A 12,860-nucleotide genomic window follows, 5' to 3' on the forward strand; every position below is an offset into this window, starting at 1 on the left:
TGGGCAGGAGATGCAAGTGATGGGAGAAGAGATCAGAAGAGGTGTGAGTGAGGAGGTCGGAGGAGTGCGCGAGGAGGTGAGGCACTGTAAGGAGCACATGGAGAAGGAGGTGAGAAAGGGGACTATAAAATTGCAAGGGGGCATAGAGGACCTGACGCAGGAGGTGGAACAGCTGACGGAGGGACAAAAAGGACTAACGGAGCAGGTTCAAAGGAACACTGCGGTATTAGGAGGGTTAAAAGCGACACAAAATGACCTAAAAAATGACTTGGTAGCGACGAAGAGGGAATGTCAGATGGTACGTGAGGGACTGACAACGAGGTTGGACGAGGTGACAGAGGTAATGGAGACGAAGGACCGGCAGGTGAGGACGCACATGGAAACGGTCAAGGTAGCCTTAGAGGACGAACTTGAGGAGACGTACCGGGAAATAAAAGAGGTGAAGCAGAAATGAGAAGAAGTGGAAGAAGGGGTGAGCGAAATTAAGAAGCGACGGAGAGGGGATAAGGAAGAGATAAAAGAGGAGATAAAAGAATTGGTCCAAAGTCTGTGTTCGGATCGTGATGATGTGCTCATTAACCGGATGAGGGATTCGCAGGTGATGGAGGAGAAGCGAAGAGAAAGAGGACCCGGTGTAAGTGGTGACCAATATGGTCGTGCGTATGATGCGCCAGGTGATTTAAGAAGCTTGGGGGTCGAGATGGACCCGGGTGTTCGTGAGAGGCCGTTGGTGAAGTGTGCGACAGGTCTGGTGTGCGAAAAAGGAGGTGTGCGAGAAAGTCCGACTCTGGGGTGTGTGAGGAAAAAGTGCGTGCCAAGGAGTGAAGGTGCTGGCGAGAGTGAGTCGGTCGTAGCGCGTGTGCGAGGGAGCACATGGAAGCGCGGTGTGGTAAGTGTTACAGAGGGTGTGACGGGAGAGTGTGCGCGAGAAAGGTGTGTGACGGACAGGTGCATGAGGAAAGAGTGCGCTGTCGGGAGTAAGGGTGAGTGCGTTGTCAAGAGTGGAGGTGAGAGTGGTAAGAGTGCCCCAGAGCGTGAGTTGGTTGTGACAGGTGAGAAAGGAAGCACACTTGGAATGGTAGAGCGTGAGTGGGAATGCACGCTGGAATTGGTAGTGAGGCATGTGGTTGGGTGTGCGAATGAGAGCACACCTGTGATTGTCACAGAGGAGGTGACCGAGGAGGGGGCGCGAAGAGGTGTGTTGGTGAGGTGTGCGACCAACGAATGTGTGCCAAAGTGTTCGGTGGTCAGGTGTGTGACCAAGGCTGTGAGTGGAATGAGGGTACCTGGGTGTGTAAGGAAAGGTACGAGGAGCATGGGAACGGCTGGATGTGTGAGCAAGGAACGGGCTGCGGGGTGTAAGCATGCAGGTGAGGCATCGAAGGTAACCGGGTTAGAGGTTAGAGCGACTTTTAGCCGAATCGGGCCCTCGGTGCGTGCTGGGCCTCGCTTTGAACGGCCGCGTCCGTGCTCCACTAGGCGGAGCGGGCGGCTGGATAGGAAGGGTCGTCATGGCGACAACTTTTTGTTGAGGCATTCCGGCAGGTCGAGATCGAGCCATGGGATGGCTCCGTGCCGAGATGGTGCGTGGGATCTCGGCCCGGGTAAACCTCCTGCCCTGCACCGAATGCGGGACGTGTCCAGCCGCTGGCACCAAACAACCTGCATTCATGGCTTGGCTGTACGAAGCCGGGCTTTGGACAGGAATTGGCGCACCGAGAGGCATTAGTAAGTAGACTGTAATGACGAGGATAGTGTTTTGGCCCCAAAATTAGAGAAAAACAAAATTTGATGATTGGCAAAGGATTGGCAGTAATGATTGGCAGATGATGAGTAGTGATTGGCAAATTTTTGATTTGTTGAAATTTGATGTGCAAAATTGGTAGTGAGCGATGGGCCCGGTGGGTAAGGGTGGCATCCCTGCCACCCTTCCCATAGGGGGGCAAATGCGCGATAGCTTATGGGGTGTATGGCAGTGAAAACTAGCCCGGGTGGGTTAGGATATTGGTAGGGATCTAGCGAAGATGACATTAGGTAACGTTAAGTTTAGTTAGTGACTGATATCTGTAGTGGGGACGCAGGTAGATTAGTGTGGATGATAATGTCGTGGGAGCGCAATAGTTTAAAGGGACGACTGGGAAGCGCAAGTTTCAGAGGGGAGTAGTTAGATGAGATGATGCTGTGTGAGGATTGAACAGGTGTGATTGCACAGGTGTGCAACTGGACAGGTGTGTGGAGCAGTGTATGAGTAGTGAGTGTGTGGATCAGCGCGAATGCGCTTGGGGAGAGAAGGGTGCAGGTGGCACCAGGTGTGAGAGCACAGGTGTGCAAGTACAGGTGTGTGGAATATATGGAGCAGAGAATGAGTGGTGTGGAGAGAGTTGGAGTAAGTGGTACGGAGTGGTGTGCATGGTGCGAAGGTGTGGATGGGGGAAGAGTGGACCCCTTTCACGAGTACCCGGGGCGGGTGGTGTAAGTGTTAGGTAGAGGGTATAGGTAAATTGTGGTTGGATATTGGCATTTGTGGTGCGGTTGCAGAATGGTATTGTGGATGGGTGCATTAGTGTTGTGGAAATGGCTGGGCGTGTAGCCTGTTAGTGTGTGTAGTTGGTTGGGCACTCCACCACTGTGAGGATGTCGGCCAGGTGAGGCCGCAGGTGGGCTCTGGGAGCCGTTAGTGTCAGTGGGGCCCGAGGATCCGGAGGACGGACCCGGGTAGCCCAGTGCCAGAGAGGGCACCGAGTGGGGAGAGCGCCAGAGGGCCTTCCCCAGGTAGTTAGGTTAGGGTGAGGAGCAGGTAAGCTCGGAGGCAACTGCAGTGGTGGAGGTGTGCAGGTGGGTAGACCGGCTAGGAGAGCTACACGTCGCGGCCCAGAAATTGTGCGAGGGCACCGGGAGATGAATCGGGGGAGTGAGACCCCAAATTGAAAAGCACCACAGTTTGGCCAATGGGAATTGGTTTTTAGAACCCATAGTGTAAGTTGGCCAATGGATTGGCAGGGAAAGACCCCGGGTAATGTAAAGTTGTTAAAGTCATTTCGGAAATAGTTAGGATTGATGAACCTGTCGCACCATACGCAGCCACTTACCTGTGGTGATGATGATGACTCCACACCTGTGTTTTCTTTGTTTTGTGTTGCAGGAAGTAAGGATTGCTGTTGGATTTGTGAGACGCATCACGACGTGGATGAGACATTGGGGTGATTCCATCTCTCCCTCCTTAGGAGGGACTGATGATGAATTGGTGATGGCAAATTATGATGTTGAGTTGGAGATGGCAAATTATGATGTTGAGTTGAAAATGGCAAATTTGATTGGTTAGGAGGGAGAGAAGACGAATTTGGTTTATGGGAGGAATGGGGAAGACAGTAGGGACGTTTGTTGATTTGTAAAGTAGATGTTTATGGGTAGTGTTGTGTTTTGTGGATACAGTAAGGGGTAAGGGAGGGGCAATGTAGGTTACCTGGTGGGGGGGGGGGGCGTACGGTAGGAATGTACCTGTCTCACCTGGTTCCCATGTGCCCCTAGTGTGCATTACCTTGTGTTGCGTGCACTTTTGCGCCCTTACCACCTTACTCACTTGTCTGCTTCTTTTGTCTCCCACGTCCGAGGATCTGGCTTTGGGGCAGAGAGAGAGGAGAGAGAGGTGCTGGCTCCGCAGTTGTGGGCCTGCACTTTCGCTGCTTGCTGCCGGGATCGATACACCATATGGACCGCAATGTTTGTGGCCGCCCACCATGGACCGCAGTCTTTTGCGGGCAAGCACCCCCCGTTGATGGACCTATGGGTCAACGTGGCACCTATGCCATACAGGTGAACCACTTTTAGTTGGCCCCCTGACGGCCACAATACAGAAATGGACGCGGTTGGCGCCTTTCTTTATTTTTGAAAGAAGCCAGAAGGCCAAGTGCACCACATGAAGGCAAGACCAGCGGCAGAACATCGGCCGGCTGCGACACCACCGGTGATTTATAAACACTTTATTGGTGCACCGGATGGTGCTGACTGTGTTATGGGGTGGTGCTTTTGGTGCTTGGATGGGGTGCTCTGCACATTATTAAAGGCCGTAAGGCCACAGAGCACTCGTGGGTTGGTGTATCGATGCTGGCATGCGTGCTCTCTCTATGCATAACATCTGCATGTGTTCCTCCAAAAACAGGTCCTGGATCGTAGTGTAAATATCAGCGTAGTCTTGTGTAAATAGTGCTCCCTACCGGCTGTATGTTTAGTTTGCGAATTCTTTCCGCGATTCGGTTATCCTGTGGGTGTGTTTCTGTGAGGAGAAGGGTGCAACATCGCAGGGGGACATATTTACTCATTTGTGAACATCTGTAAAACTGTCGCACTCAGGGTAGAGTTAATAGTAGAGGGAACTACATCTGAGTGCCACACTAACGTAGGTAAAAATTTATCGGGTCGGGACGCCCCGAGGGTAGAGAAGGGTGCAATGTTGCGGATATGGGATTTGGCCTCCATATCCGCTTGTAAATATTCCCCTATTTCCCCAATACTCCCCAACTATCCCCAATCCCCCATTCCCTAGTCCCATTGTCTGTAAACAACACTCTGTAGAACCGACCTTCCCCTTCTTCCCCCATTAAATGTCGTGCCCAGGTTCACCGCATCTCACGTAGACAACTATAGGACATCTTGCTAGTTATTCTTAGTCTATGTCAGTTAAGGACTTGTTTCCATTAATTCTGACTCTTCGTTGCACCAGAATGTGATTGTATGGCACCAGTAGTGAGTTTAGGACCTCCCCATACCTCCTCCCATCTTCCTCATGAAACAACAACAACAACAACTACAACAACAGCGCGCGGGGAGTGTGCGTCCTCACACCGGCTTGGTTAGCCGCCATTGCCCATGTGCTCCGACGGGGTTACCACGAAGGGGCTGCCTGTCAGCTCCTCGTCAAGGGCGGAGCCCTGTAACCCCCCCGCACCCAATAAGAAGCGGCGGGCCGATTCCATCTGGGGCGGAGCTAACGAGCCGAGGGCGTGTCACTCCCCGCTGGATATACGCAGCGACTTACCGGAGGTGACGTCAGAGATGCGCCCCCAGCTTGAAGAAGAACCAGTCGCCACCTCCGAGCGCTGAGAGACCTCCCTGCATCTTTCGGACCATGTGGATCCTGTCCCTGAGCCAAGGTGCACCTTGTGCTGACCATCGACGACCTGCCCTTCCTTGCCATCAATCCCTGTGTGAGTCAGTTTTGTCCTGTTTATCTGTGGTCTGTCGGGGCTACTATAAGGCCGTGATTAAGTGCCCACCTTCCTATGCTGTCCCTCTTGTCCTTGTAATCTAAACGTTCCGCATATCCCATATTATAACCTCCTCCGGAGGTCTTGAGAACTGTACCCCTGGTGTCGTGTCATTTAACCCAGCTGTTGTGTCCTTTCCTTAATTGATTTAGCATAGCGCGACTCGGCCAACGTTCGAGTATAATCGGGTAAACTGTGCAGATGCGGTCATACCAAACCGCTCGGTAAACTAACATCCACAACCGCGTCTGTAACAATACTAATGGACGGGCAAGAATTTAAAAACAACCAAACGACCATGCCTTTCCGGGTTCATCCTTAGCAACGGTTTCGTTCGGCTTCCGCCATTTTCCTTCTGCCCTAACGACCCTTGCAGCAACCATATGCCGGACATTACAAGGTTCTGCAACGCTCGGTGAAGACTTTCGTCGTCGATATTGACGGTGCTCTCCAGACAGTCTCCATAGATTGCTTGAAGCTTTTGTCGATGCAGCACCTCCTGCTGACCGACCCGTCCACCACAACGTTACCCTTACAGTCGTATACGACACACTTTGGGAGCTGTGTCCACTTCCCGCCTCGATATTCGAGTACATTTTGCTGTTGACCTTTTCTCTTGGCTGACATTAATTTTTACATGGAAAGTCGACATCGATTCCACAAACAAAATGAGAAAAGATGAATCGCTGTAATAATGAAAACGTTAATCTGATGTATGAAACAATCATCCACATTTTCTTGCGAAAACTTGCTTTATTGAGCTAAAAATTTTACCAACATGAGAAACCAAGAATGCAAGCTCATAAAAGATGATTTCTTTATGCCATTGTTGCCAAACTCAAGCGGGAGGAAGTGTATAATACTATAAGACAGCACATGGAACTGCAAAACTTTTTTCTTTTTTAAAATGTTGGTGTTATTGTGTTTGTGCTGTTCACATGGGGCCGCAAGGATCACACGGTCTGCAAGGAACACCGCAACCGGTGGACACGGAGTTGAGCCTGGAAATAGATAATCGGAAGAATTGGGATGGGGTTGAGCGGGAAGTAGAAGTTGCAGATGTAACGTGACAAGATCTTTCCGTATCGACGGGATCAAGAGACGTGTAAGGTTCACAAATGGACATTGAGCTGACAGGGTAGTGCAGATGTAGCAAGCATGCTCATCATTGAGTAGTCTTGCTTTTCTAGCTTTAGTATACACTGTCATCTTGTTGCTTTCCTTTTGAAAAAGGTCGGCCATTCGAGGGCTGATGTGCTAATCAAATTCTAAAATCCTGCTGTAAACCACAGGGGAAGAGCTCCTTTACTTTGGGAATGATGCAACCGGCAGAGCAAATTCGTGATTGACTCCTGGTCCAACATGCATTTGCTATATAGACTGACATGAATGTTTATAAACAGACAATATAATCAACAACTAGAAGGGCACTCGGTAGAGTGCAAACCTCTGCCAGGCTGAACAGTTTATGTTTTGTATCCACTGATAGGCCGGATCTGGATTCGGACCTGAGCCAAAATCGAATCGGCTTGTTCTTGTCACCTAACCAACTCGTCCACCACGTTTAGTCATAACTCGTCCATAACTTTTTAAAAATATCATGTTGTCTGTCGGTTTTATCCCAACCTCTCAATGGTGAAGAATCACCTAAAAATTAAATAATCCTCGTATCGGAATACATATTCAGATCTTCACCAAAATCGAACCAATTTGTCCATGTCACACACCCAACCTGTCCACCAAGTTTCGTCCAAATCCGTCCACATTTTTGAGATATCCTGCTGTGTATCGTTTTTGGCCCGATCTCCCAATGGTGAAGAATCACTTTTAAAATTCTAGTAGCCGGATCCAGATCTTCACCAAAATCGAATCATTTCGTCCTTGTGACATACGCTACATCTCTGCCAAATTTCGCCCGAATCCGTCTTTAACTTTTAGAGATTTCGTGTTCCCAGACAAACAGGCAGGGCTGAAAGCATAACCTCCATGCACCTTCGGCGGCGGAGGTAATATTGTATATTTCTGATTTCAAGTTAAAAATGATGTCACAAATCACCTGCACTCCTCTCCCTCGAGGAGCTTCTTGTATGTGGCGATCTCAACATCTAGAGCCAGCTTCACGTTCATTAGCTCCTGGTAGTCACGCACATGCTTGGCCATCTCTTGCTTGGCACACTGCAGCTCGTTCTCCAGACGGGCGATGGTCTCCCTACCTTGCTGCACGGATGCCTGGCCGCGGGCCTCAGCATCCTGGATGGTGGCTTCAAGCTGGGAACGCTGTAGGACATTTGGGTTTGTGACTTGTACTCATCCAAACTTTTGAATACTTATTTGAAATGTTCAACCGTGAGTCTTATTATTGTACCTGACGAGCTTGAGTCTCTATCTCACATCTCAGCCTCTGGATGTTACGTGCAAGGTCGGCAACCTCGTTCTTGGTGCAGCGCAATTCGCAGCAATTCCTCTCTGCAGCCTCGTTGGTGTCCTCAAGCTGTGAAAGAGCATTATACATGACTCCATTACAGTATGTAAATGCGGATGACTAAAACCCATCTATGGTACAATATAAACTGGATTTTATGGGAGACAATTGGGTCACCAAAATTGGGGCACCTCTTTTGCCCATAATCCCCACTTGAATGCCATTCCAATATAAATATTTAATGCCATTTGAATACTTTTGTGTCCTTCCTGCTTTTAGTTTTCACTTTAGGTTGGAGGGTTAATGAAGAACATTTGTTCGATGTTTCTTAAGCCACCAAACATTTCCAACAGAAAAATTTGAAACACCCCAGAAGACCTTCACCTTGCTCTTGTACCAGCACTCCACCTCCTGGCGGCTTCTGGCTGCGATGGCCTCATAGTTGCAGCGAACCTCGGCGATCAGAGAGGTCAGGTCCAGGTTTGGTGCAACATCCAACTCCACGGAAACGGACATGTCTCTGATGCGCTCGTACATCTCCTGCAGCTCCTGTTGAAAGACCGAGCGGCATATTACAAATGAACCCCTGAACCCCGCACACAATGTGCTCTCTCTTCACTTGGTGATGTTTTCCTTTACCTGTTCGAAGAGTGTCCTCAAGAAAAGAACTTCGTCGTTCAGCTGAGCGAGCCTGGTCTCGAGACGCACCTTCTCCAGATACTTACAGTCAACATCCTGTTGCCGAGACACGCAATAAAAATGTGAGGAATTATTTGGAATATCTGGATTCATTTGGAACTAAATGTGACCACTACTCAGTTTGTTCATATGATGAAAATATTACCTGCTTTAAGGCCCAGAACTCATTTTCAAGCTGCATCCGCAGAGCTATCTCTTCCTCATACCTGTTGGAAATAAACAGGCGATTTAACTGGAGCCAAGACAGCGATAATTACTTCAATGATGTTGCTCAAGTTGTTTCCTCCATTGTATTTGATGATGCTCGGAAATGTAACCTCTTACTTGGACCTGTAGTCATTGGCCAAACTTTGCGTCTGGTTCATCTCGGTTTCGAGCCTCGGCCTGTCCTGCACCAGACATTCCAGCTGCTCCTTGAGGCGGTTGGTGAACTGCTCGAACATGCAGTCGAGCTTTGACGTGCAGGTCTTGTTTTGTAGGCATTCCCATTGGGCCTCAAGAACCTTGTTCTGCTGTTCGAGGAAGCGTGTCTGCAAGAACAAATGTACTTTAGCCACTGGATGATAAAAAACATACGAAAATCTTATCAATGTACTCGTATTTCTGGAAAAAGGACAATACTATTTTAAAATATATCTGCGATTTGTCACATCTTTTTACCTTTGCCACATTATTAAGTTGAACTCAGTTAAGTGACTTTGCGAACGCAAAATTATCATAAAGATCAACCTCTGACCTTGGAGTATACTGACTGTACCTGGAAAAACCTTTCACATGTACAGCTTTTCTCACTTTGTCATGTTATTGCATCCATTGATATTTCATTCCTCCTTTCCAAAATGTGTGGATACACAAAGTTATCTTTGGCATTTGAGTTTGATGTATTCTTGCAAATATCTGTAGATAGAGACAAGTCTACATCAGAAAAGTTCAGCATTGATACTCGTTCTTCACCTTATCGATAAAGGAAGCGAAGCGGTCATTACCGCACTTCATTCCCTCCTTCTCACTGGAGCGCATAAACTGTCCAGAACGGTCAATGTTGATGCAGGGAGCCGGACAGATGGGGTCCAGGTCCAGCCTTGGGATGCACACAGAGGATGGAGGGCAGGGATTGCAGCAGATCGGAGGAGGGCATGGTTTGGGGCATGGAACGCAGCACGGCATGCAGGGGTCAGCACATGGCCTGGGACAAAATGGAGCGGGGTTGTATGGCATACAGCACGACATGGTGAGATGAAATGACCGCGAGCACAGGTGAAGATGACCTTGATTTGAAAGTGATGACCACAACGCGACGGTTGAACGATTTATAAGGCACTGATGGCATGATGACGCATCGACAAAATAGTTTAAACGTCCTGACGCGTATTACAGCTATTGGGTTGCAAATTTTGGGATTAGAAACTTTAATGTTGTTGATTGTTTCTGCAAAGCATCCTGTTCAGCAGAAATGCTGCGATGTGAATTTAAATAGAAGCTGAAATTACAAAGGACTTTTGCAACATGAGAGTAAAGTAGATTAAAAAATTTATTTGTATACAAGGTCAAGGCTCGTGTAAGGGCAACACATAAAACGTAAAATAAAGGGAGTGGGACACAGAAGGGGGAGAGAGAGGGAAGTGCATCAACAGTAGAGAACAGGGACATCGATAGATCTGTAGAAGGGAAAGGGCTGGGGGGAGGGGGGTGGAATAGTATAAAACAAATGGGCAGTACTTGGAGTTTCAGGAAAGAAAAATTGAGTTTGAAGAAGGTGGATTTGGGGTGTATTAACGGGGAGTAGAAAAGATCAAGGTTTTGGATAAAAGATGGTGGTGAACAGGTGTTTAAAAAGACCTGGAGGGAGGAGTGGGATTGAAGAGAGTGTGGGAGTTTGTTCCAGAGGTGGGAAAAATGAGGAATCAAAGAGTGAAGGTGAGTGGTTTGTGCATCCTGCACGAATATTTGGGGACAGAGTACAGAGAGAGAGCTGGGGGAGCAAGGCCGGAGAGGAGTATGTAGAAGACAGAAAGACCACCAACCTGCCTGCGGTGAGTGAGTGAAAGGCCCTCAGAATCAGCTTCATTGCAGGAGATTCCAATGATTCTGAAAGCTTTGGTTTCAACAGCGTGAAGCCGAGCTAGGTGTGAGGCAGGAGCACTGGCCCAGAGGGAAGAGCAGTATTCCATTGAGCTACGGATGAAAGTCTTGTATGTTGTGAGGAGCTCAGGTGTGCCAAGGAAGGACTTCGCACGACGGAGGATGCCCAGTCGGCGACTGGCTTTGGAGGCCAGATTTGAAATGTGGTTTTCCCAGGAAAGATCATGGCAGATAGTGAGACCCAAAAGCTTGAGTGACAGAACTTCTTGGAGAGTATTGTTGAGAAAGTAGATGGGAGGGTTGTCCATTCGGTCTTTTCGGAGAGACATAGTAAGAGTGTGAGATTTGTCAGGATTGAAAGACATGTTCCACTTGTTTGACCAGTCTGTGATTTTGTCCAGGTCTGCAGAGATTTAAGTTTCATCCCCAGGAATTTAATGTTATGCGAGCGCAAGAGTTTCCCATTATACATGTATGTTATGTACCTCGTGTACAGATCTTATGAAGATTTATGAATTGGAGGATTCTGTTAATATTCATATTCTCAATTCCTCTTTTTTTTTGCTGTATTGTAGATTCAAAGAAATTATTTATATAACGCTAATATTTAGAAATAAGTATCGTCGCATCAGATGGGTCCTTTAACACGGACCGATTGAGCCGGATGGTCAGTCTCCAAGACCTCTGCGAATGCCGAGAACAAACTTTAATTTCACTGTTATTAATATAGGTTATCCCAGCCAATTTAAAACAAATTTCATTCAATTTAATACCTGGCTCATTCAATTAAAAGTGAAAATGAATTTCACCTTTATATCATCATTCATATATTAAAAAGGTTCATTAAATTTCGTTACTTGAGCATTCGTTAAACTTTTAACCTCATTCAGCTGCAAATAGCTGCATTCCAAATGAAATGGTCAGCAAGTTCTTTCAATTTTTCCACAACCAGTAGAAAGAGGTTGATCAAAAATTCCGTTTCATCAATGGGTAAACATTTGTCACATTTTTGCATTGATTCTCTGGTATGGGTTTTCAAATTAAAATTTTTATTTGTATATAAAAGCGCAAACGTTCTGAGGATGGTTCATTTCTAGACTCGTTCTTGGAAAAGATACGTTTCTCTCTTCAGCCAATTTTGAAAAGAAAGATGGCTGCCCGTGGTCATTACAGGAGAGTATCTAACATAAGTCAGGAGATGCTAATTGAAGCTTATGAAAACACCAATGCCGACTATCTCGAACTGGCTGATCTAGACGCTGGGCATCAAGCGATTCACTGTAAGGTCATTGTGGCTACATAATTGTGCACTTGTTATCATGAAAAGCTACCGACAGGAGGAGCACATAACATCAAATTTATCAAGAGACGTGAGATGAGCTACAGCAAATACTGGATATCAACGCTCTGCTGACTCTTAAAATTAGGGGCAATACCCTATGGCGCTCATCTGGTAGAATAAAGCAGTATACCACACTGACGACAGGTATTTTAAATAGTATCACGGTATTTTAAACCGATTTCAATGGTTGCTAGAAGACAGGGAAGCATGTACAATCATAATAACATAATCATGAGACTTTAAACAAACCAAAAAAAAAAATACCTATTTTGGGGGGCTTGTGAAGATGAAGGTTGTGGTCAAGTTTCATAAAAAATGTGTGTGTGGTTTCAGAGAAGAAAGCAAATACCTATGTTGGGGTATCAAATCTGGACTCACGTTGACCCTCCCATAGATTCCTTCAGACCTCGATTTTCTTAAATTCGTTCTATCGGTGGGTCGGTAGTTCGGTCTATCGGTGGGTCAGTCGTTCGGTCTATCGTTGGGTCGATAGTTCGGTCTATCGTTGGGTCGGTAGTTCGGTCTATCGGTGGGTCGGTAGTTCGGTCTATCGGTGGGTCGGTAGTTCGGTCTATCGATGGGTCGGTAGTTCGGTCTATCGGTGGGTCGGTAGTTCGGTCTTTCGGTGGGTCGGTAGTTTGGTCTTTCGGTGGGTCGGTAGTTTGGTCTGTCGGTGGGTCGGTAGTTCGGTCTGTCGGTGGGTCGGTGGGTCGGTAGTCCGGTCTGTCGGTAGTTCGGTCTGTCGGTGGGTTGGTAGTTCGGTCTATCGGTGGGTCGGTAGTTCGGTCTATCGGTGGGTCGGTAGTTCGGTCTATCGGTGGGTCGGTAGTTCGGTCTATCGGTGGGTCGGTAGTTCGGTCTATCGGTGGGTCGGTAGTTCGGTCTATCGGTGGGTCGGTAGTTCGGTCTATCGGTGGGTCGGTAGTTCGGTCTATCGGTGGGTCGGTAGTTCGGTCTATCGGTGGGTCGGTACTTCGGTCTATCGGTCGGTAGTTCGGTCTATCGGTAGTTCGGTAGTTCAGTCTATCGGTCGGTCGGTAGTTCAGTCTAT

General features: G+C 47.8%; 1 protein-coding gene across 1 annotated transcript; it reads right to left on the reverse strand.

Moving 5' to 3' along the window:
* Nucleotides 1-6,198: 6,198 nt before the first annotated feature.
* On the reverse strand, nucleotides 6,199-9,552 carry LOC137416374 (intermediate filament protein ON3-like). Its single transcript, XM_068101925.2, has 8 exons — nucleotides 9,340-9,552; nucleotides 8,710-8,915; nucleotides 8,531-8,591; nucleotides 8,326-8,421; nucleotides 8,071-8,235; nucleotides 7,630-7,755; nucleotides 7,321-7,541; nucleotides 6,199-6,265 (listed from the first exon to the last, which is right to left on the reverse strand). Exons 1-8 carry the CDS (start codon nucleotides 9,550-9,552, stop codon nucleotides 6,199-6,201), a joined length of 1,155 nt encoding a protein of 384 aa, XP_067958026.2.
* Nucleotides 9,553-12,860: the final 3,308 nt, after the last annotated feature.

Source organism: Myxine glutinosa, chromosome 1 (assembly GCF_964187855.1).
Source record: "Myxine glutinosa chromosome 1, kmMyxGlut1.1, whole genome shotgun sequence".
NCBI lineage: Eukaryota > Metazoa > Chordata > Myxini > Myxiniformes > Myxinidae > Myxine > Myxine glutinosa.

Excerpts from the sequence above, each read along its gene's own strand:
- LOC137416374 (XM_068101925.2), bottom strand. The coding sequence starts at position 9,552 with ATGCCGTGCTGCGTTCCATGCCCCAAACCATGCCCTCCTCCGATCTGC. Across the intron at positions 8,236-8,325 it reads TGAGGACACTCTTCGAACAG|GAGCTGCAGGAGATGTACGA; the intron begins GTAAAGGAAAAC and ends GTCTTTCAACAG. Across the intron at positions 7,756-8,070 it reads AGTGCTGGTACAAGAGCAAG|CTTGAGGACACCAACGAGGC; the intron begins GTGAAGGTCTTC and ends GCTCTTTCACAG.